At 40.7% G+C, this 25,759-nt stretch overlaps 2 protein-coding genes across 3 annotated transcripts in view; one reads left to right on the plus strand and one right to left on the minus strand.

Annotated features, from left to right (window-relative positions):
* myripb (myosin VIIA and Rab interacting protein b) overlaps window positions 1–6,611 on the minus strand; it is a 127,722-nt gene extending 121,111 nt beyond the window's left edge. For both annotated transcript variants that reach the window (XM_035942717.2, XM_023297791.3), the window contains exon 1: window positions 6,393–6,611. The gene's annotated coding sequence lies outside the window, so the exon portion shown is untranslated. The remainder of the gene's footprint in view (window positions 1–6,392) is intronic.
* A 14,214-nt stretch (window positions 6,612–20,825) lies between these two features.
* On the plus strand, window positions 20,826–25,612 carry si:dkey-12l12.1 (uncharacterized). The gene is made up of 6 exons (XM_035942713.2): window positions 20,826–21,075; window positions 22,850–22,897; window positions 24,036–24,146; window positions 24,498–24,614; window positions 24,915–24,998; window positions 25,100–25,612. Exons 1-6 carry the CDS (start codon window positions 20,953–20,955, stop codon window positions 25,148–25,150), a joined length of 534 nt encoding a protein of 177 aa, XP_035798606.1. The 5' UTR covers window positions 20,826–20,952; the 3' UTR covers window positions 25,151–25,612.
* Window positions 25,613–25,759: the final 147 nt, after the last annotated feature.

Raw genomic sequence — 25,759 nt, forward strand, 5'->3', positions numbered from 1 at the left:
CAGACAACATCCTTACAAGGTCTCTCCTTCAAACAAGCATTTGTTTTAAGCACCACTGGTTTTCCTGGCACATGTGCAGCTGGCGCACTTTCAGTGTAGACAGTCTGGATGTTCACAAACTTTGCTCTGCACATGAACATCCATAGAGGAGTCTGCGCAGACTCTTGTGGATGTGGTTGTATGACGAATTTTTCCCATATAGCCTTGTAGACTCCTGCAGACATGGAGATTACAAACTGGCCTGAAGGAACCAATCTTGACATCTTGTAGGGTGGAGATTCCCATATCATTATTCTTCTTCAGGATCAGTCTCAAGTTTTGGCATATGGGCTGAATTACTCAAATATTACAGCATAACATTGTGCAGTAGCTTTTCAGTGTTCGAGCTGCAGGTGAGCTGGTGTGATGGAGCTGCATTGAGAGGCAGAATGGTGGGAGGAGAAAGAATTGGGTGGCTTCGCAATTCCATCTATGGAATTCAAGTCATGATTATTGCATGGAAAACACTTTTGAATGTTTTGGGAGTTTGTAGGGTTTAATCCATAACTAGAGAGAGACTTAAAGGAGAGCCACATCCAGCTTGGTAGCTTGGTAAAGACTGGAAAAGACAGTAAACAGAAGGATATCATGCATCATATCTCATTTGATTAAGAAATACTAAGTTAAGCAGCTGCACGATGGAGTCTTAAATTTAGCAGACAGATATGAGTGTGGGATCAATCTCACTTCCTCATCCTTGGCAAGACAGTGAATAAGCCTAATTCCCACAATTATGATTTTCAGTTTAAAGATACAGAGCAATATTAGTCTCCAATGTCATCCTAAAACAAATGACCTTACTGAAACCAAGCACAGAAACTCCCCTTGTTTAATATCTAAAGCTCTGTAAAAGCCTCGAAAAAATAAAAAGGCAGAGAATACACTCTCTCTCCTAAATCAGCTGGAATGTCAGCTATTGCTACGGCCGGCTAGTCTGACAAATCTGTCTTCGTTCCCTTTTACTCTCCTAATGTATAGAAGAGATGAATGCACCATGACTGCACAGCCATTATTGTATAACCACGAGGGAAGGTAATTATTCAGGCCTTCTTTTTATAGTGAGTGGTGTCAAGGACGGGGATGGAGCATCATTTATGTGTGAGAGTGTCTGCATCTGAAGCCTTTGTGACACATATACTCGGGGGCAGCAATAGACACTGTACACGCAGCCAGTCCATTTTCACTTGTGGCAGCTTTCAGTGAGAGGCATGTGCACACACACATATGCACATTATGTCACAAATGTACGCTTCATGGATGGTGCTGTGTGAAAAAAAATAACAGATTAATCCATAGTGAAAATAATTATTTGTTGCAGCTGAATAAGCTCCAACCAAGTGCAACAGTAAAATCCTGCTTTTAGACTAAGGCATCAGTAACAATAATCGAATGATGTAAGATGTAGTGGTATATCACTCACAAGGGACATTTCTCTGTATTGAGTACTTTTATCTGTAACATATTAAGTCAAAACGCAGGGCTTTTACTTATAATGCAGTATTTGGGTAGAAGCATTGGCTAAATGAAATTGTAGAATTTTTATTTATTAATATTTTTTACTTAAAGAGTCAGAATACTTCTCTTCCCACAGTATACCTTATCTGTGTCTGAGCATGTCTCCATTCACATTATATGTCCACCTCTATGGCCAGATAAGAACAACAATATTGATTCATTTTGCAAAACTTCTAAAATGTTCACTGCTGATGTTTTTAAAATTCTTATTTTCTAATATTTTCTGAAATACCTTTCGTTTATGTTTGTTGAAAGATCACAGCTTTGGCAAATAAAATATTTAAATGTAATCACCAGAGAGCACTTCATTCCTACATTTTAACGTCTTTCTATGGTTTAAAGTTTGTATAACCCTGTGTTTTTTTATTCCCGTTGTTTTCTGTAGACTCCTGATAGTTATACCTGCAACCATTCCTTTTCCGTTTCAAAATATAAACGCAAGGTTGGTCACTATTGTGACATTTAGACTGGCACAACAATGAAGTGCACCATTGTAAGACTGTCAGATTACAAGAGCAACACATTCAGGCTGACACTACTCGCTGAAGAGTGAGGGGGGAGATTGACTTCGGAGGGAAAATAGGTCACACTGATGCATCCCTCAGGAGAATAAATACAGCCCAGTATTTTCCTCAAAGAACACACCATGTGCATCATTCAATCACTTCTCTAATGAAACTGTAGGCACACTGACACTAAATCATCCTGAATACACTAGAATTCATATAAAACCGACTCGTACTACACCATGCTGCAGAGCGCCAGGCTCTGATGCTGCTGTCTGTCACCTCAGAGAGTGAGCAGAGGATGGGCAAGCTGAGGACAAGGCCCTGTTGGAGCACTAAAAGAGCAAGTGCAGCCAAGCGCTAAATGAACTGCTTGTTTTAGACACTCTCCATTGGATCAGCTTTTTGTCACAGCCAGAGGGAAGGAGATTGAGAACTACTTGGTTCAAATGACTATTTGGACTAAAAGATTAAAGTGAGCTGACGTTGCAGGACTGCATTTGATTGGTGTGTGTGAAGCATTTAAAAGGTAGAAAACTGGCCTAAAGGACAAGCGCACAGCAAATACACAAAAAGACAAGTTTTGTGTTTCTGTGTGATGGCCTTACTTTGTTTTTTTGGTCATTTGTCTTCTGCAAGCCACATGACAGCAGGAGCAAAGGTGTTCAAGGTGCTTCCTAAGACATGACCACTATTTGTCAAGATGACAGCCAGAGTTGCCAACAAAGAGAAAGAGAAACACCAAGAATTGTGGGACTATAGATAAGCTTTCAGTTTAGGATGGATACAGTGTACAGCATGCCAACTCAAAGTTTCAGTTTATCCAACCGTTGTAACAGCTGAGGACTTTAAAGCAAGAAGTGCAGCGCATGAACAGACCTGTCATTTGTAACATCCTGAAAGGAAGAGTACTGTAAATGCTTAAAATCACCATGAGCTTCTGCAGGTGAATCGGGGAAATTGTAAGAAGTGCTTCAAAAAATATCTGCCAACTATCCAAAATGTTACCTGATATTGTGTATATTACCAAAAATACATGAGATCATATGAATTGATGATGACAAAAACTCTACTCCTTACAACTGAAACAAAACTGCTTTGACTGCAGTGAAGGTGGAGTGATGATCTGTGTGACATCGTGTTCTTCATAGTGAACCTCATTTCAAAACATAAGAAGTACACTGCGGCCCTAATGCCCTGTCCACACAAACACTAGTTTTATTACTTCGACAAGGAACGCGGTCGAGTTATGTGACAATCAGCGTACGTTTGTCTGTTAGCAACTACTCAAAAACGGATTAACAGGTTTGGATAAAACTTTCAGGGAAGGTCAGAAATGACACAAGGACCACTTCATTAGATTTTGGCAGTGATGCAGCTTATAGTCTGGATCCACAGATTTGTTAAATATTTCTATATCATTGCGAGATAGTAGCATGGCATCGCTGTAACTATGACAACAAGTGAACGCTACATCAGCTGCCTGCTGATGATCACATGATTACGATCCTACTACAAATCCACCGCTGCAGACTTATCGGGACTTATCCGTCAGAAATGATTGATTAAATTGTAGGGGTGTTTCCAAGTCCCATCAATTCCCGCCACCCACAACTATTTAGGTCATGTGATTCGGTACCCGAACATAACGCACACATGCATAACAAATGCCTGTGTACAGCGCAAGATCAGTTTTTAATTAAAGATTTCATCCATCAGAAATCATACAATGACTGAGCAGCCTTGGTGGAGTACTAGGCTTTGAGTGCTTTTCTTATTTAAAATGTAACTTATTTAGTGCATTTTGGCCTTCCAAAAAAGGCAGGTTTAGACCACTGAAAACTGACCTTTTGAAAACCTTCTCCCAGGGTGAAGATATTGAGAAACTCTGAACTGCTGATGTGGTAGAATGGAGTTTTGGCTTGTAATGTCTCAGCGTGCCCTGTCTTATGGCCGACACAGCCAAAACAGTGCTTGTGCTAATCTTGTGAACAGGACTTTTGATATGTATACACATAAAAGTACAGTTACTCTTCCACTGTAATGACAAACACAAGAATAAATTGCCTCCTTCGTCAATGTGCCATTGTTTGTAGCCCACCAGAACATTTAATAGCTTTTGTCAGGCTTCTGAGTAGCCAACATGGCTTTAAGGTTGTGATTAAATCACTACTAGTCTCACATAGCCACAGCATTCAGAAATGCTGAAACGGTGTTGTGTCTCGCAGTACCTCATTATCATTCTACTACAGGCTAAAAAAATCTCTCTCTAAACTAATCACAATCACACTGGGCAGTGCTAATCCACTCAAAACAGTGATGGAGGAACTTTTTTGATGGAACATTTGCACACAGGGAGGAGAGTACCGCAGAAAAAAATGGCTAACTCAATAAAATTTAAAATAAAACTAAGAGGGCATCCTTATGGGGCAATCCAAACCTTTGACAAAACGTTTTGTGTTTTTTACAGTGATGGGTTGTTAACTCAAACGTCGGTTATAGTAGTGAAGAGGATTTTGGGTGGAACAGAATGAAAGAGAAGGACATGAAATGCATGAAGACAAGGCCCAACGTCTGTATCAGCACCTATTGTCTTGGCACTAATATTAAAAAAACACCCTTGTGCATGGAGACTAGCCCTTAACCACAGACCAAGAGTTTAAAAGTATCATAAAAACAATCTAGAACCCTGGCACCAATAGTTCTGAGTAAACACTGAATTAACTCACGGTACAGTAAATGTGGCAACATCCACAAATCACAACAGTACCGCATCTAACCTTTCTATCATTTCTACTGCTACCATTTGGGAAACAGGTTCGTTTCACAGTAGACATTGCCACAGCTGATACACCACTAAAACCAATGACTACTTGCTTCAGATTCAGTGTCCAGGTATTGCATGTGTTGCTTCACTGCCACACTGTCATGGCTTACTGGGACACGTGATCAAAGCAGAGCCATCGTTACTGTTTTTAACAACACTTGTGAGTTTCCTACTAATGACAATTCCAAGTGCTTGCTGTGAAAACACCTATTATATTGCCATTTTGCATGATATGCCAGTAAAGGGTCACCAAAGAGCTGCCAAATATGCAAAAAAAAAAAATAAAACAAAGCATCACTTTAAGATAGGAGTTTCTAAAAAGCGTGGCCTGTTTTGCAGCTGCAGTTGCTTCACAGTGATTATATATGTGAGTATGAGCTAACATGGATGGAAAATGTTGTTTAAAACAGGCATTCCAGTCACTTGAGACCATTTCCACCTTAAACAAAGCTTAGGTTAATGCCTGAAAAAAGAACTATCCAACCCTGCCCGAGTGTTAGACAGAATGGGAACTGAAATCCACACACAACATGAGGAAGAACCACTGAACATTTGTCACTGTTTGACATCTACTTGCTGTGTCACATCCATCACTACCTGGCCAATTACCACTTTACACAGAGCAAGACGGGAGGCTTCCAAGGTGCAGCTTCATGTGTGAAGACACACTCTCACACATACAAGCATGCAAACACATTTTGACCCAAAGTGTTAAAAACAGATGCTGATTGAATCTGCCTGTGTAATCGTGCATGTGACTAACTATGACTACTAACAATGGGGGCTTGTGGGCTAATTCTGGCTGTGGGATCTCAGCTTTTTTTCTTGAATGAACTGCTCAGAATAGCAGTCTGATTCATGCAGTATGCCCTGGTGTCACCCAAGGCGTCAACAGGTGACAATCAACACCACAAAGCAACACAACAACAGAATTAACCTGCACTGAGAGCCCAAAAACACGCACCGAGTTGACTGCCAAGGAGGGATTTTCAGCTTGCATTCCTACGGTTTAAAGTTTTTATTCTGTCACATTGCCTCTGAGACAAAACATGACTTTATGTTTCATTGCTTCTCGTTAAATCGATGTGCATCTTGCAGTTTGTTTTTTTTTAAATTCATAAACATGAGTCACATTCTGCATCTCCTGAACCTGGTTTTAGTTTGCTTTTTTTTTTTTGCGCTCTGACGCGAATTCACCTTGCCACGCTCCAAAATACCGCATTCTTCTCATTTGAAAGCAACACCAGACTGCCACGTTAGCTGTGACTGTATGATAACATCTGTGCAGAAAATCCTGCGGTGACAAATGCCAGCTTTAGCACCTACACTGAATCGGGAAGCGTGTTGTGTTTTTCAGGAGGTAAGGACGCACCGAGCCTGCAAATCACACATCCAAAGCACCTGACACTGACGCTCATCTTCCAGTCTTCATCTAATTCCCTCCCCAGTCTAACAGGGGCTAACGTTCACCTATTCGCAGTGAGTTGATGTGGAGAATCACTTACACAGGATCAGTGGTAGCCGAATGACCGCCAGTCACAGTCTCTTTCACGTTATTCCAGATAATGGCAAAAAAAAAAAAATGTTTAGAAAGACGCGGAGGGATGCGCCTCTGCAAGTATAAACTTCCGCGACACCTGTCTCCCTCTCCTCTCTCCCAGATACTTTTTCCCTGCCTGCCCCTCGGCAAGTCGGCTTATTATTTTTCCCCCCCCAAAGCAGCAAACGCAGGCACCGCTGAATGGGTGATCACGAGGTTTGTATTACACGGAGGGAGGAGGAGGAGGAGGAGGAGGAGGAGGAGGAGGAGGAGGAGGAGGAGGGAGGGCGCACGGCGAGCGAGGTGAGGGATTGGCACCCAATCGTGGTTCTTCCTGTATTCACTGTGACACCGTGCAGGATGGTGCTGAGAGAGGGGGAGAGTTTCGGGGGTCGGAAATCAGAGCCAGTTGAGTCTGTTTCCTTGCTTGGGTGATCTGATATGACATCGCTTTCTCTTTTTTTTTGTTCTGCTGGCACCTGGGCATCCTGCGCTCCAATTTGGCACCGCTGCTCCTGCAGGAGGAGGAGGAGGAGGAGGAGGAGGAGGCGCTGTGTTGGCTGACTGCTTCATTCACAAAGCTTTTCACTGTGCAATTACCCTCAGAGAAAGATGGAGAAAACATCCCAATTAATCCAGCATCTTCTGTCTGATGGATCCAAACGGCTCTATTGTAAAGATTTGGTGTTCTTAAAATCATTTTTCGTGTATCTATGTCTGTGTAGATTCTCAGTCATCCAAGTCATAGTAATCCTAGGAGTGGATAAGTGAAAATAACTGGACTTTTTCTTAATATTGTTGAAGATGTTTCACCTCTCATCCAAGAGGCTTCTTCACAGGATTTTTATTGCATGTTAAAACTACCTGAGATGACCAAAATGCTTCACATGGTATCAAACAGACAGCCACATAAATATGAGCATAATTCAAGCCAGGATAAAGACTTGTAAGATCAATTTGTAAAAGCAAACAAAATACACTTGAACTTGATTTATGGCACTTTTTCCTTACTAGATTTTTGCTTGTGTTGTATCTACTCTCAAATGTATGTTGGTGTGAATACAAGCATCTGTTAAATGAAATTGTAAATTAGGAATAAAATAAAATAATAAAAACAAGGCAAAACAGGATTGCAACTTGTAACATCAGTTAAAAAAATCAAATAAATATAAGATACAAAAATAATAAGACCAATAAGACCAATTAAAAAACACTGAAAACGTGCATCTCTAGATTCTTCTTTAAAATGTCAATTAAGGAGGAACATTTGATTGGAATTTTACTCATATGAAAGGATGAATGCAGCACCGTTTTATCACTGAGGTAATCAGTTTGTTAGCTTTTCGGAGTGGAGTTAAAATGATTCCAAGATTCCTGGCTTGGACATGTAGGTTGGCTGGGAACCAAACACAGTCACTTCTGTCTTATTGTTATTTAGCTGTATTTCACCTCCTGGAGGCATATTAAGATGGATGTGATGGAGCTGTGTGGACTCAGACGCAGCTGTATTTGTGTGGTGTAACACTGGAAGGAATCAGAATTGTGGAGGACGAAGACTAAAGGGAGCATACGTGAGGAAAATAAATGGGCCCTGAGATGGAACCTTGGGGTACTCCACAAGTGGAAGAGGAGGTCCATCTCCCAGTTTTAACAGAAAAAGGCTTATCTACTAGGAGACAAACCATTTCAGCACAGTGTCCTGGAAGTTATCTTAAACCTACAGACGGTTCAACAAAATGCATTGGTCGATGATATCAAAAGCTGTGCTGAGATCTAAAAGTATTATAATGGCACAATTACCAGAAGCTCAAGACAGCAGCAAGCCAGTGGAAACCTTACACAGAGCAGATTCTGTGCTGTGGCAAGCCCTACAGCCTGATTGAAATGAGAAATTATAAGTTCTAAATGTAATGTAAGGCATTAATATATTCCCTCATGCATTACAAAAAAATAAAAGTATAACCTACTATGCATAATTTTGCATAAATCATGGGGGAATTATAGAAAATAAAAGCATTTATGCACGCAAAGTTCATTTCTGATTACTGAGTCGCAGTCTGGCAGAGCACCAGATCTGATGCAGATCAGAGCACTGTAGAAGAAAACCTGGCTGTCTGTTCTATTTATTAGTGCGCTGCCTTAAAGAGTGCTGACACTGGCGCAATGCAACAGCTTTCAGGGTTCTTGCCCTACATGGTAAATTTTTACAAAACAAAAAGCTCGCCTAATTTTGTAATTACAATGGGTTCTGCCTGTTCAAAATCCTAAATATTAGACCCCATTTTCAGCTACAACAACACCTCCATGAGTCATTTTAGACTTGTGAGCTGCAGGGGCAAATCTGTCCTTAATTGTAGGTGTTTGATTCATATCAGGGTTTTAATGTACATAGATAATACAAACACAAAATGGAATGTAAATATTTAAGTCCAGAGTGCACAGAGTTCAAGATTTTTGTGTTGTCACGCAGTATAGAGAAAAGTCTCACACATGGGTAGATAAGTAGCATCAGGATGGGCTTCTATCCCTGAGCGTCTAATCCACACACCAGCAGCTATATGGGCCATAAATTTCAAACAAAACCCGAGGCACGCTTGATACCACTCCATTAACATTTGAAAACCAAATATCTCCCAAACTTCTCATGAGCAATAAAATTAACCCAGTTTCAGCTCTGAATGTACTTTTCAGGCAATCCTGTGGCTTAAGAAGTAGGAGTTTTTCAACCAATAAAAGGGTGCTTTATATTTCAGTCCATCTAAAGTAGCAATTAAAAAAAAAATAATAATAAATCACCATATGCACATAGTGGTACTGTGAGACTATGATTAACCTTGACCTTACAGGTAACAGTGTTCTTTTCTTTAAACTCCAGACTTGCAATTATATGTTGAAGGTCACAGGTGGGGATTATTTAAATCTTTAACGTGAGTAAATACGACTGCATAGCTGATGTTCAGCGGTGCACTTAAAGACGAGTGTGCTTATTATGGTTCAGTGCTTATTGCTTGGAGATTGAAATAACACATGTCTGGCTTGTTAAGCAGCAGTTTCACTTGCCTTGTCTGCAAGCTTTAATTACAGCGGGGGAAACAAACATAACAAAGAAATGTATCTAAATGGGCTAATGGTGCTATACTACAACAAAGGCAAAGGATGGCTGCTAAATTGTGCGACCGTGTATAAAGTTCAGCAGCATACTTAAAGTAGACGTAACATTCATTGCAATTATCCTGCAGTGGTAATTTGAAAGCGAGTTAGTATGCACATCACGGACGTTAATCAGGTGAACTAGAGTCAGAAGAGAGACGAAAGGAGCACGGAGACTCCCTGTACAATCTGGTATTGTGGGTCACTAAGCAGCTCCAGTGAGGAGCCGGAGGTCATGCTAAGGTTTCACGTCAGCAATCCGCTGGTCACAAGCACATTTCTGCAACTTTAAGGCTGCTAGTCTCATATAAAAAGCCTATTAAAGGCTCCCCTGCTCCAGTAATACTAGTGTGTGTGCTTTATTCTCTGCTCTGCTGAGTCACTTGCCATATGACCCTGCATTTACCCTCACCAGTCTGAGGTGAAAAAAAAAAGATCCTTTAATTTTGTCGCTTGTAAGAATGTTTTTTTTTTTTTTTTATGGTTAACATTTCAGTCCTGAGGATTTGGCTTGTTGCTGTGTGCATTTACATGCTTTAATAATCCAATAAGCTCACAGATGGGAACAGAGGGAATATTCGTGGTGTCATCCTCTGCAGCGACCATGTGAAAATGCAATCGTCAAGACAGGCCTCAACACCTATTAACAATATGTGATGGATTTTCTCAGCATGGCAGTCCTCAAAGCCTGCCGGGGAGTTGTGATTGCTGAAGTGGAGTGACTAAGAATTGCAAAGCATTCTGGGCCCCCTATCCTTGTCACATGCTGGAGTTACAGTGTTCATGTGTGCACACATGTGTACGCATGTAGGCATTTGTCTGCTGTGACATTCAGTGTCTTTGTGCGTTTGGAAGTAGATTATGCTATAGTTCAAGGTATCAGGGTTGGCATTTGACGCTCCTTTTCCTCTGAGGGCTTCACTGCGCACAATATGATCTCATCCTTCAACCAAATGTCAGCCAGCAAAACCATATAAACGGTCAATGAATCACAACCTCATTTTAGCAGCCGGTACGAGTTGATCCATGAATTGTTTTGGGAAACTTTCAAAACAACACTCATTTGGAAATACAGACATTTGTACTATTACCGTAAGTTCACGCTGTCAGAAAACACTAATCAGTCAAATGTCTACCCACTGGACAAAGTAATGTCAAGGCAGGAGAAAACGTCAGCCACCAGGGGGCCTCCAAAATGTAACCTGCCATTTGGTTGTTCTGCGGTTATCACTATAATTATATTATATAGCAGCATATAAAAACCCTTTATTTGGCTACATGGGCTCAACAAAAACACCAAAAAGGAAAACAAAAAGAACAAATGAACAAATTTTAGCCTCGGGAGGTTGTGGCTTGTACTCCAAAAATAACACTCTGTGGGGTTGCTATCCAAAATGAGTGGATTCAGTAGCTCTATGGAAATCCCTAAACGCATTAAACCAATGACTTTAAATGGTGGAATGATTTTCTAAATGTGTTCAGTCTGAGCAATGTCTTAATGTGACACTAACTGAATTTTTTGGGGTGCTAAATTTGAGCCGAACCCTCCAATATTCCTGTTCCTGAAGAGTTAAAAAACATTTGCTGTACTTAAAAAAAATCTCTTAGTCAGAAGAGCGCTTATATTATTTTATTCTTTTCTTTTCACTATTAGTTATGTACTTAAAACTGTCCTCTTTCCACTTAAATTTGTGACATTGGTGCATTTTACTACAAAGCCAGTCAACACAAGTAGACCACCTTCCAATTTTAAAAGCATAAAGTGCTCTTCTGTTTATTCTACTGTACTGGTGTCAAATCAGTGTAACTCTGAATATGTTCCAAGATCACTCTGATGTAACTGAAACACCATGACGTCTCTGTTCAGGAGGGCAGCAGGTGCTACGGATACACTTATCTAAGAGGAAGGGCTTTTGCACCTGCGATACTCACCATCAGTGGGTCTTCAGTGATCCATATATTGACCTACATGTAGAAGCCTGCCTCTGTGTGCTCATGGTAACAGAGGTAATATCCTCCTCCTGTTGACTTTACTCTTTGCAGTCATTCTCCCAAGGAGGATTTCCAAAGCTAGAATATTTCCTTTGTTAAAATCAATCACTCTGGGCCCTTGATTGCCTCTTTTATAATTGTGTGTCACCAACAAAAACACATTTTCTGACTCATTTAAATATAGAAAAGATGAATTCTTCTGCCCCTTTTCTCCTATTTGAGGGGATCTAAATAATCCAGCCCATGCCTCTCACCTCTGACTGCTTTAGAGGTTGACAACAAAGTGAAGTTGCAGAATTCCCCTTTAATCTCACTGATTGCTCAAGGGTCTGACCTTTGAAAAAGCCTGTTAGGTGTGTGAGCGCTTAATTGTGCATAAGTACATCTCCTGTAATTTGAAAATATGTTTGCGCAAATGTGTTAACACATGAAGAGCATGATTTCCAACAGCAGGGAAATTATCTCTTGACTAAAATCAGATATGATTACCCTGCACACACAGCAGCGAGCCAGATCCCTCTCAATCATCGGAACACAATTAGTAAAATGTTTTATTGGCTGTAATTGCTTCATGTATCAAAGTATTAAAGGATACGACAGACCTCTGGGTTGGACTATTGATTTTAGATTAAAGCTCCTGCTTTTAATCCCACAATAATGTATGCGTCGAGCCCTCTGCTGTCTCCTAATGCTAAAATGAACAACATATTTCTCTCCATCGACAGTCACCAGTCGATCACCTTCTTCCATTTACACATACATTGTCTTGCGTTCGTCAGTGACGTGGTGGAGGTAAAGCCTCTGCCTACTCAGCATGACTAATTGCCCGTAAGTGGCCATTTCACTGTTGGAAACAAAGCATCACAAACACCAAACAAACACAGTGAGTCACTCTGTGCATTGTGCTGTTGTTCACCATGTGAAGTAAGGGGAAGAAACTGTGCTTAATTTTATAGCCAGGAGACAAAACGGAAGCTTGTTTCGCATTTAATGTTTTCACCTTTGGTGAAAGGAGAAATGGATTTAGCAATTTTTGTGTGTGATAAATGCATTTTCAGAATTCTCCGGGGTGGATGGGCTTCAATGACGGAAAGGGAGCAATGAAGCCATTTCCCCTGTTACAGCTAATAAGCAAGCACTAATTGTCCTCTGGGCTGAGTACTGAGTTATGAGCAGGAGCTGAGGAAAATCGCACTCATTATGGAAAACAACTGCCTTCCCTCCTGGTTAGTCTGTACACAGCTCTGCTGTAGGTGTTAGGACTGGATGGAACCAGTTTGTTCAGGTGCTGTAAAATACCTTCAGAGAAGATGTTCATTAAGACTGACTTACAGAAACCCAGAGTGCTAACATGACAGGTCATGGAGAGTGTCTGGACAGTTGCAGCCTTGGGGAGCACAACTGCTTTGAAGATGTTGCCATGCACACTGCAGAAAGTTTTGGATTAGCACTCAAGATGCCCCCTTTAGCCTTCACTAGCCCCAGACTAATTATTTTCCTTTCAAGTGTTTAGAAACCACAACATATTGACAGTCTGGTCAGTCTCCTTCCAGACTATATTAGTCACACAGAGGCCTGCTAACCCTCCCTCCCTTTGTGTGTTTATTTCACAAATGTGCATGAGTGAGTAAATTTGCCAGTCACTCCACTTCTCAGTTTGCTTGCCAGCAGTTTCCTCCAGCCAAGTTTAGCCACAGCTGTTTACAAAGGAGATGCTTTTGCTGCTGCCACCCAGCTGTGCATTTTCTGATAATTGGTTAGCAACACTTGTTAACAAAAACCAAACAGCCACCACAACAAAAACACCTGCTTAGTAATGCGTCGGTCTCCCTTATACCACCCTAACAGGTCTGGCCCTTAGGGACACGGACACAGGACCTATGGGGGTGTCATTGGTCGAGATGTTAGCAGTTCCGTTGGTTCCTGTGGGCTGCCTTTGTGGTTCAGGTTTGTTCTGGTGTTTCAATTAGATTGCATTATGGGGAATTTGGAGGCTGGGTAAGTGCCTTGTGCTCTTGGTCGTGCTTCTCGAGTCATTCCTGAGCAGTTTGTGAGGTGTGGTAAAATGTATTTTCCTGCTGGGAGTGGCCGCTGCCCAATGTTTAGGTGGGTGATACGTATCAAAGTAACATGCACATGGATCGCAGGACTCAAGGTTTCCCAGGAGACCATTGTATTGCAATGAGATGACAAATATTATGGACTTGTTACAGTAACGCAGACAAATCAGCCTCAGCTCAGATTACTATTATTAATTCAGCAACCCACGAGTGCACCTGGCATGATGATAAAATGCAGATGAATTATTGAAACAGCTTCAACTAATTTTATCCTCCAGTCCAAAGACACATAACCATGACTTTCCAGAAATCTATTCGATGGCTCAAAGCATAGCAGCATCAGTTTAATGATGCAAAATGTCACAAAAGAAAGCTATACTAATCCGTTCTATTTAAATTCACAGTGAATACATAAAATACTGCATGTGTACATAATGGTAAAGAGGTCAGTCTTTAAAAAATAATCCACAAGGGAACATCTCTGCTGTTCCCCGTTGCTATTTATATGAGCGTCTTCCAGCTACTGTAGTGGTTTTGCAGCTTGCATTATTACTGTTCCATCCATTCTCAAGCCACAAGCCCACAATTAGTTTCAATAAAAAGCTCTTTGATAGATCTACTACATGCTATCATGTTAACTTTATTCATCATAGAGGAATATTATTAATCTCAAGCTATGTGTTCTTTGTGTGTAGAGGAAACTGTTTTCTCAACAAAATCATCATACATTTTTCATAATATATCATTGTGTTTCCTGTCTGTTCTGCTCTTCTGTTCTTGCTTTGAAATTTATTCCACCAAATGACTGTAATATAATCTTTCAGTTGTGTTTCAGTTGCCAGTTGTGTGAAAATGTCATAATAATGTGCAATTAAGGGCTTAAAGAGCACTGAGTACTGAACATGCAACAAACTGACATGATAGCATGTATACACATGAATACCAAGAAACATTTTTATTGATTTTTACTACACAGAAAGTCTGCTAACATCACTGCTCGCCCACTCCGGGGAGCCAATTTGTTGGCTGCTGATCACCAATGACAGTATGAGTTTTATTATGTGCGCAAAGTATCAACACAAAGACATGCGGCATGTAGTTTTTTTTAAAGACCTGTTTGTAATCTCTGTGATGAAATAATATAATTGTATGTTAATTTCAGTCCGTATGTTCACAGAGACGAAAGGAGAATTTCAGTTTCCATCTACCTCTGAGCACTATATCCAGAGAAAACACTGTTATTCAGAAATATGAATACACAATGACATCAGCTGTATTCTGATATTGACACACTGTATATAATAATATACGTGTGTCAACAGCTGGAGAGAGTAGTGAAGCAGCGTTCATGTGGGACTCGGCATGTCCACACCTAGCCTCAACCACACACAGATGTGGTCGGCTCTCTCCTCTCGTCAAAGGCTTCAGCCCTCGGTAGCATTGTTTGAATCCAACTTCTTGCTGCCATGGCAACCAGAGCGGGGAGAGGATGGGAGTAAATGAGAGATAGTGAGAGGGCATGACCTGTACTACGTCTGACACTCTCTCATGATGCTGTGTTTAGTATTCTGGCTAAATGAGCCCTGGTCGGTGTGCTGGGATAATAAGACAGTTTGGGTTTAATTAGCACTTTCCTCCTTATATCATTGCTTTAATAAAGGTAGAATACAACATCAGTCAGAGAATGGCTGTGCATGGGAGGGCTATTCTCATATTATTCTCAGGGGCACTGACTGAGCTTATGATCTGTCTGTGGCTTCTCTTACACAATGCAGAGTCACTTTGCAACTAATTTTGGAGATTTGATTTGTTTACTCATGAGCTGAATGCTTTGAGGTGATAGCCATTAAATAATTAAACCCCTACACAAAGACAGGTGAAATGGCAGACACTTGCCCTGCTTTCTGGCACAGTTAGAAAAAGCCATTTCCAGAGCAAGCAATGGAAGATTTGACAATGTAAACAGAGCTCAAAGGAATTCACACTGATGACTCTGTGTGAGGTGACTGAGCCTGAGCTGATCAAATGAATGAAATTCTGAACAGTGAAGGCTGGTTTACAGATACTGGATTTTCATATAGAGTTTTGTTTTGAAAGTCACCTTATTTTGAAATTGGTTTGATGTTTTATATGATTTCTTTCATGGTTCATGATTACATACCTATATGTATGTATTCTTTACACCCTGGAAATGAGGAATTTGTTGGCAGTGTGTGGAGTGATTGAATGAATGAATAAAACTACACGTCTCCAAAATAAACTCAGTATAGCAATAGTTATTGCTAAAATATACTAGCGTGGCACTAGCTTTCTGGAATCAGGATGCCGAATCTCCAACAAAATGCAATCAAATGTTGAAACGTCAAAAAGCTCTGGAGACATCTTGAGAAAAATATCATTTTCTTATTAAAAAAAACACATTTAATTGAAATAGTCTGCTTGAAAACCTGTACAGAGGAAGCATCGCTTCAAAATAGCACTTTAGGGTGCTGACATGTTGCTCTGAATGGTCGAGAATAGGCCTATAATTCACTTAATATTAAGTTTTGTATAATCAGTGTCATTTGTTTTGTAAGTTCAATGACGTGTATGTGGGTAAGAAGAAAAAACACAAGTGCCGTGGTTTTAAACAACAACTTGTCCCTGCTTCACAAAGGTTTTTGAAGCAGCTCCTCTTAAAACGTGTCTTGTGTGACTATTCAGGCTGAGGAAATTTGGCAACCAAAGAGGACGTGGCAGCTGTGGTTACTGCCTAACAGCGCTGTGTTTTAGAGAGGATTTCTCCTTTAGCCTGCACTATGTGCACCAGAAAACCTCACAAAATGAAAAAAAACCCCAACCTTTTCATCCTCAAAATGAATGTCAGCACACATTTTCAACCGTCAGAATCGTTCTTATCAAAGCCTCCAAAAATCCATTTTTAACGAATCGTAATATAAACAGAGCCTTTCGAGCCAAACCGGCGTGTCTTTTGTTTTTATAAACTAATGTTTCAAACTGCACCTGGCCTATTTTCCTGCTTTTGTGGAAGTACTATAGAAGAGCTTCCTACTATTTTAAAACTGCACAAGATATTTGTGTGCATGTGTTGATTCATTTGAAATGTCATGTCTCCACAGCCCCCAGCCACATCGACTTATCATTTAATTGATTATCTACACACTGAATGTTTTCTGTTCCTGGAAGCTTTGATGTCTAAATTTATAAGTTATGGCAATCTGTAGATGGATCAAAAGGACTGCATTTGGAATAAAGCCGTTTTTCAGCCGTACTGTGTGGGAAAATTGAGGTTGCGACTACTGAGTGCCGTTTTATTTAGTGAAACACCATGTAGGGGGTGACGAGGTACAGATGTAAGATTAGACACAAATAGTGTTGGTGTCTGATGATATATTTAAGATTATCTTTGAATCAAATGTGACCCTGCTAATCATCAAACAGCAAGTTCACATAAAAGGAAAGTGAAATATAAGAGGCCAGATTGTCTACATTCAATGACAAACACACAAATTGCTGCAGAGCCGTGTTGTTTTTCCTCAGCCTCATCCTTGGCTTCCTCTGCTGTTTCCACATGACAGGATTGAAAGCCTCGCTGCTTTTCTCTCCCTCGCACCTTTCACATCACCGTTACCAAAGCAGCTGCAGAGTAAGAGGAGAGGACAATGTGCTGTAGAGGAGTATTGATTTGCAATCACACCAATAAGCCTGTCCAGCTGTACTGAGAGGAGGGGGGAAGCAATGAGGTTCAGTCTCTTGTTCCTTAGCAAAGGTTACAGCTACGTGGCCCTACAGTAAGTGCACACACACTGTGCATTCACTACATGGGAGTCCACTTCATCAGCAATGTTCACATACAAAATCTGCATGCAGTAGCACAGAGACATGCTCGGCAAGTGTTCTTTGGTGCGTGACTAAGTGGAGGCTAAATGGAGGCCTGAAAGGAACAAATTTCACCTTGATGCACAAGAGGGCTAATTGGCTGTTGTGTCAGTGGTTCATTTCATGTGAGAACATCTTATATGCTCCATGGGTGACGCAAATCCCCTGCTATTGGCTGCTATTTGTTTTAGTGTTAACATGCAAAAAGCGTGTGTGCTCTTTGTAAAGCCATAACTAATAGCTTTTGTTTCTCATTTTCAGAAAGCTTGGTCTCTATAAGAGCTGAGATACAACCTAACACAATCCTTCCTAATTAAATATTAGTTTCTTGAACTGTTTTGTTTAGGGAATTCTTTAGCATTTTGGGAAACACACTTGCTCATTCACTTTCATGCAGTGACGTAAGAAGTTTGAGACCATTTTCATGTCTGTACAGTAAATAGGCAGCTACACCCAGCAACCAGCTACACTGTAAAAACTGTGTTTGAACTGCAGTTGAAGTAAAGTACTGTTTCGAATTACTCTCATTATCTTTCTGATTTGGTGAAGACACTTTATTTCTGTTGATTCTATCAACTTGAAACTACACGTTTCCATTTTTACTAGTATTTTTATTTCGGTACAAAAATTAGGTTTACTACTCCTTTAGCATTTTACATCTTGTGCGTTTCTCCAGATATTTCTGCTGCAATTCAGCCTTTCAGTTGAGTTCTTCAAGTAAAAATACAGAGTAAATAAAAGGAAAGGACAGTAAATCTAATGACTAAACCTTGGTTTACATTTTACGTTTGGGTATAGCAAAGACCTCAGGTGGAGAAACTGGAGATTTCATCCAGACTCAGCACAAAGACTGAAAGCAGGAAGAAACAGGTAGTCTACCCAAAGGTACTAAATCCACCTAATAGCACCTCTAACCACTGCAAACTAACACAGTCACACAGTTTATGCTAAGCTCACCAAAATCTGTGCAAATCTTCTGGTCTAACTCGTGGGGAACTAAGCAAATAAGTACATTTCTCCGAATGCTGAACTGTTCCTTTAACTGTTTTGCTTACTCGTTGCTCTACTATGTCAATAATTTTCACATTTCTGGAGAAGAAATAATAACCCTGTAAGTGATTCACAGCCAGGTCTGTGGTTCCATCTTCTGGAAAGACATGTTGACGTCATTGAAATCTAATTTTTAATGCTTTGAACTCCACAATCTTTTCTACTACTTCCATTATATTTGGGTAGAAAAAATGTCTTTTCTGTTTTTTGGTTGTCCTCTAACAAATAAGCCTCTAAAAGTCTCTTACATAATCAAAAACATCCATTACTTTCTGAGTCATGTCTCTTAATCCAGATGTTGTTTCCTAAGTAACATTTCCTGTTTTCTTTCATCTGCTATTCTGCAGCCAGACGGCTTGGGTGCTTTACCCTCACTTACAAACAAACCCATTTCTACAAGTATTTATATGTCACAAATTACCTGTCTCTTCATCTCTGGCCACAGACGCTGGGAGACTGAGTTGAGTGGAAAATAGGTGTTTTTTTTCCACAAGGTCAGAGGCTTCTAGCCATACAGCATCATCCTCAGACACATTGACAGCAGCTCAAAGCAGAGCTGCTGATGAATGACACTTCCCATGGGGGGATAGGAGAAGGCGAATGCTGAGAGTAGTTCTGCATGGCAATTTTCTGTAGTTAACTCCCTGAGATGCTTTAAAAAGGATGCTTTAAACTCGAAAGTGTGGAGTAGATAACAGGGATTTGGGGCATGAAATAACTCTCCCTCGCTGTGATTACTGTCTTTTTACATGACCACATTGTGGTTTGTGTGAGGTTAATGTTAACTCGTAACCTTGGCAACGTGATTTTGACATGCCTTACGAGAAGTCATCTGATGGCTTAAACTGTGATTTCCAACAGGAGTGACGCTGAAATGAATGCCTCCAATAAAATGGCTGACTTGTTTGTCCGCTCATAGACTTGAGTGGATTATCTGCCAAATAAAGCAACATTGGCTGCTTTCAGGTCATTTTTCAGTCTTCCCTTCGCTTGTCTCCTGAATAAACATCTCCTCAATCGATTCACATCATTAGCCTGCAGCTGTCTAGCCAGTGGTCTCGCTGCTGCTCCTGGGAGATGTTTGCAACCACAGTTCTTACACAGCGTATCTCAGAAAATAAGGGAATGGCGGGTGGGAGTGCGATTCAGAGCTGGGGATGTTTCATTCTCGCCACTTAAACTGTGACTCACTGGGAAATGCTTTCATAATCTTTTTAAGGTTTGTTGGATGAGAAGCTTCATCTACCACTGATATGCTGGAGGAAAAGAAAGTAGTATATGGGCAGGACCGGAAATTAGACTTTTTTATTTCTTTATTTCCACAATTTTCACAGCGGTGCATGTCCTAGCAGGAGACATTTCCTCTGTGACTGAGAGCCTGGGGCTGGAGGACATAAAACTGGATTCATTCTGTTTCTCGCTCCCACTTATTCTTTCCATCCTGTAATGCACCTTGAGACAGGGTGCCTATTCATGTACAACTTTCCCCACCAGGAGATGCATTCTTTATGGCGTGCTACGTTTTAAAGGCCATATAAACTCCCACAGAGATATAGTAACCCACAAAATTTGCTTGCCTGTTAATGTAAAACATACTGTTGAATTAAATCAGAGAATAGATTGAAAACACGCACTTTCTTTCTCAGTTTTCAGCCATTTATTCCCAAATGATCACATCTAGCTTCCAGAAATCATGAAAGACTTATTATGATTTCTGACAGTCGTGATTTAATCACTTTTGCCGGTGTTCAGTCGACAGTAGTCTGCAGGCTGAAAGATAAACTGACATTGTTAAGGGCTGCTGTATATTTCACTGAGAAGTTTACCGAGGAGTAATTACTGTAATTTCTAAAAAGGCTTACTGAAGTGTTTGGATCTGTGAAGAACTGTATAAACAGTTGCTGTACATACACATTTTGAGAGCACAAGTAAAGAGAGTCATCTATGCTGAGCCAGGAGACAAATTCATATCATAATGCTGCATTTCTTAAAGACATTACGAGAACCAAACCACAGATTTTTCATTTGTTATGTACGGAGGTTTGACAACACAAGTTTTCTGTCTCGCTGCTCTCTCTCTTTAAACACACACACTTTGGCAGCAGTTGGAGTGCAGGCATAAGTGGAAAATGGCCTTCATACTCTACTTTGGGTTGGGGGTTGAGGGGTAGGGGGAGGCAGGGTTTCAAGGGGAGGCCCCTCAAGATGTCTGACATGTTTCTGCAGGACCACAGGCCACTGGCTGGCGCAGAGCACAGGCTTGTGGTGGGCTGTTTGTCTGCGTGAAGCTGGCATGGCCTCCCGTTCCCCTGCATCTGTTCCCCATTAGCAGAGCCGAGAGTATAAAGCAGGGAGCTGACAGGGGCTGGGAACAGTCTAGTTCCTGCCTGGATCATGGGGTTTACTATCTGGCTGTGCGTGCTGTGCCTGCAGGCGAGCCTGCTGTCACACGCCTTCGACTGCTCAGGAGCGAGCCATGGAGAGCCGTGTGTCAGCAGACAGACCGCAGACGAACAGGTAAGAGACGCACTTCTAATAGATGTGATAGTTAGGGCAGGACAAGGGTGTTCATTATGTATCAGTCATCATCTGTGCTGCTGTGACAATGCCGGGGTAAGTGCAGACCGTTTGAGTTGATTTAAATATTGTTTGCTTGCAACAAACTGCATAATAACTAACCCTTGTCTCAAATGTAATAGAAAAGAACCAGAATTATCAGGCTCATGTAAGGTTAGTTGGCAGCAAAAAATGATGATATATCTTCTAATGTAATGTTAAGATGGCTTGGTTTTAATTTTAAGGCAGCGCTGTGTTTGACAGGTAAAAAAAATTGGTCATCACACAAAATAATAGGATTTTTTTGTCATTTTTTTGTAACTACAAACCACATCATTGGTCCAAAGCTTTAAAATATGTCCACTTATCTACTTCTTTAAATTACATTTCCTCTATGTGACTGGTATAGATTTATTAGAGTGGATCCTTTGGGAATCACTGGATCATTTCATTAGAGGAATAAAATAAAACTCTTTAAAAGTTTGTACTTTTAAGTTGGATTTAATTTACCAGTAGACTACTGATTTATTTAGCCTTTGCTCAGGCACAGTGTAGTCAGTGTTTATACAGACGTTCGGCCAAAGGAAACCAGTGACTCTGCTGGAATGTGAGTAAGTCCAGTCTGATTCCTTCGAAAAAGGGCTGCTATGACTGTAATAGTGGCCAAGTGTGTTTCAGGATGGAAGGAGTGCAGTCTAACCCTGACCTGTGGAGACATATAATTTTTTTTCTAACAGAAACAAAGTCTCATTGTAATGGTTTTTACAGCCATAATGCCACTGCACCAAAAATATACCCCTCTCTGGAACAAAATCCTTCAGCTCGCCTTTTTTTGGCTTTTCATGTGGCTACCGGCTGTTATACTTTAAACTTGTGGTTAGAATTTTTCTGTGGACAGTCCTCATGTTCTGTCCAAAGTAATCATCCTCATCTGGACAACGGATTCGACAGCTGCAGGAGCAGAGAGGAGGATTTTCACCCACACATGAAAGAGTCTCAGTTGGGAATTCTGTTCCATCCGAGGGAGTTTGTGCCACATATGTGCTTTTCTGCAGCAATTATTTGTAATGTAATTACAGCATGCGCAATTATAAGCTTCAAATGTGGTGGGGACTAACTAATACCAGCGGCAGCATCTTTTCAGAGGCTATATTTGCTGCATTTGGTTTAGCTTACTTGTGTCTGCCTGCTCCCACCAGAGTCACTTGTGTTTATAATGGAGGGGAATACAGTAAATGGGTAATTTATGGTACTCATCAACACATAATGTGCATAACAGCAGAAAACCAAATGGACTGTAGCACGGTTTGATTAATATCATAAACATACGCACTTGGAAAACATACTGTTTGATTTTATGAGGTCGTCAAGACCAAATAGATGACAGCTGTGGCTTCCTTTTTAGGTGCTTGAGGATGATCTCTTTTGACAAGTAATAACATAACTTATGACATATCGTTAGGTAGGACAACATGACCTGCTTTGTTTGTGTCATGGAACTTCTTAAACACTGTGAAACCAAAAAAAACCCTAACTTTTTTTACTGAACGGTCATATTTCATACTGAAGAATGCACAAATTATAAGGAACACTGACAATTTTGGACGCATAAACAGCACAAAAACAATGAATTGAATTGTGCTGCAGGGTTTGAATATTTGTTTCTTAATGAAAGTTTCTATTTGTAGAAGCTAAATGCAGCATGAATGTTGATTTTGACTTTTTTTCTTCTCAGAATGTTGAACAGAGGCAGCAAAAGGCACTACCCTTAACTGAAGGACTGGTATGTGCCACCTCTTACACTTTTCCTTCACAAAGTAACACTTCCATCTGAATCCTTTAGTTCCCCTTAGAGGACACTAACACACACAGAGCAGGTTTAACTCAAAACTTGGTCATGGGAAGTTTATAGCAAGAACAGGAAAAGAAAACAGGCATAGTTGTGTTAGAAAGAGGAGAAAGTGAAAGACAAACCAGAGAAGTGACAGCTTCATTTTTGTTATTTGTGTAGCACAAAATGCAGCTTCAATGCAAACTGAATGACTGAATAACCACATTACTGATACAAGTGGTATGTAATTGTGACACAGAGATCTGGTTGTAGACACAAACAAATACGAGTTACAGTCTGCCCATTACTCCACAAGAGTTATACAGTGTGTGCATCTCAGCTTCTCCAGTTACAGAAACCAACAATAACATATGCATATTGCAATTAACCAACTCCAAAGTGTACAGCTGTTGTGCCACAGCCATTTGTAAAATATTCCATCCCAGAATGGTGAAAGCTGAAGCAATCATCAGAATGTAGGTCAATGGCAATCACTGTAAGCACTTTAAATGGCTTCGCAAATGATTGCGAGGCAAATATTTTGTAGCGAACGTCGTCGTCTTTGTTTTCAACGGAGTGGAAAAAGAAAAGGGGGTAGGAAGTTGTTATCAGATACTGGAAGCAGTCTTTTTATTTCCACACTTATGTAACTTGTGGGGGGGAAATAAAAGGATTGATGGAGTTAAAGCCCTTCAGTAGAGTGATAAATTTACCATAAAGTCCTAATTGGCAAACTGAGACCTGTTGTTTCTCAAAGTGACAGACCATTCATTAGGAAAATTAGCAAATCAATAGAAGGGCTTTATTTTGTGCTGATCAATGCAGGATATGGTGGGGCTGCTGACAATAATAATATTTGCAGTTCTCTCCCCTTAATGCTGAAGTTTGACTTCCTGCCACAAAAGAAAAAGAAACTGAATGTGGTCAGGACAGGATGAGGGAGGGCAGGGCCGGACAGAAGAAGAGAAACAGACTGAAGTTCACTCGTGGCACACAAGGCTTAATGTATTTTATGACACAGAGAAACACGCAGCAGCTGCTGTTTCCCTCTGTGGTTGTGGATGTGGTTGTGACTGTCTCATCCTTGTAGGTTTTCTTCAGACGTAAGAGACAGTTGGAGCGCAGGGGTCCCACCCACCTGAGTCACTCCAGCCTGCCCGGGGCCGTCTCTGTCAAAGGCTTCCCTAACACTCTCATCCAGGTAAACCACTCTGGTTAGTCACACAGCAGTCAGAGTGAGCAAAAGCCAAGTGTGGGGGAGGTGGGGACAGATTTACAGCGATAGCAGGCTGCTGCAAAGTTCCTGTAAGGTTTTAGTCATACTGTATGTACTCAAATACAGACACGATCCTAAGAAACTGCATTATTTACCAGCTAAATTGATAAAAGTACTAGATGAGAGCATATGTGAAAGGGAAACAGTCTTGTGATGGGGAAAACACTAAGCAGGGAAGCATGTGCGCTTTTGAAATCCAAATTGATTGAAAAAGAGCAGAAATGTGTGTGTAAGTATCAACGTATGTACTAATCCCAGTGTCTGTGGTGTTTGTAGGCTGATAGGTCCAGGAGACACTTGGTTCAAGCTGCGAATAAGAAAAAAAACAAGCGCAAACCCCGCGTCGGCTCCTTCTCCCTCCTTAGCAACGACAAGAAATCCACCCCCCTACAGGTGAGTCTCCATGGCAACCCCCTGAGCAGAGGAACAGCTGGGGCAAAGTGGCCGGATGTGCAAGCAGAGTTATAAGGCCACCTTACTTGGTTTTACTGGATGAGTTTTGGTGTACTCGTCTATGTAATCAGTCCATGAAAGTGGCTTTTTGGCATCAGGGAATCATTCACACTCGGCTCTGTTAGTTTGGAAAGTGGAAAATGTTTGTCATGACCTCATTCAGAATGCAGAAATAAGTTGTTGTCCTTGAGGAAATGTCACAAGTGTAATAAGCGAACACTGGTATGTTTGGGATCACAGTTTCAGGTGACAAGAGCAAGGAGACAGGTGAAGCTCGATCCACCCAAGAGGGGGAAGGGACGTTCTGGAGCCTTCTCTGTCCTGGTGAGTCACTCTGTAGTGTTTACTATCCTGCACAGCAATTCACCACATGTAGAAAATAACCTTCGATGAATGCTTATATGATGTGTCCTCGTGCTCTGCAGGGAGATCCTCAGACTGATGGGCAGGCCGACAGACCCAAAAGGAGCATATAGAAGACAAGGGCTGCAGAATAAAATCTTCCTTCTCATTCTGGCAAATCCTAACAAGGGGGTGTGCACAGTAGAAATGTGTCCAGGTTTGACCCAAAACATGTAGAATAACTGAAGACTGGTATGAAAAAAAAAAAACATTTGCAATAAGAACTTCTGTGTTTATTTACTATTTCATGGAGTCATTCTGATACTGTATGTGTGTCTTCCATTATTGTTTTAACTGTAAGCTAGCTTACATTTATCAGCCAGTCTGCACTTATGGATACTTTTTACAAACAATTTTAATTTCTAATATATTCCTGCATGTTATTACATCACAAGAGATCCCATATTAATATTATAGTTTGCCATTGTGTTGTAATCTATTTAACCACAGATTCCTTATGAAGATTGGGGGTATATTTTTGCAGAAATATTTCCTGTGTTGTTGTATCAGGTTTCAATAAAAGTTAAGTAGGGACATATGGTGTAAAAGTCTCTGTTCCTTTAACAAATTGTATAATGTTTGCCTTTTTCCCCTGAGCAGCATGTTTGTTTGTTTGTTTTTTTACTATGATAGAGCCATAAAATTTAGTATTAGTGAGGCTGAAATTCTATTAAGTTGTCAAT

This window comes from Amphiprion ocellaris, chromosome 22 (assembly GCF_022539595.1).
Source record: "Amphiprion ocellaris isolate individual 3 ecotype Okinawa chromosome 22, ASM2253959v1, whole genome shotgun sequence".
NCBI classification, from domain to species: Eukaryota; Metazoa; Chordata; class Actinopteri; family Pomacentridae; genus Amphiprion; species Amphiprion ocellaris.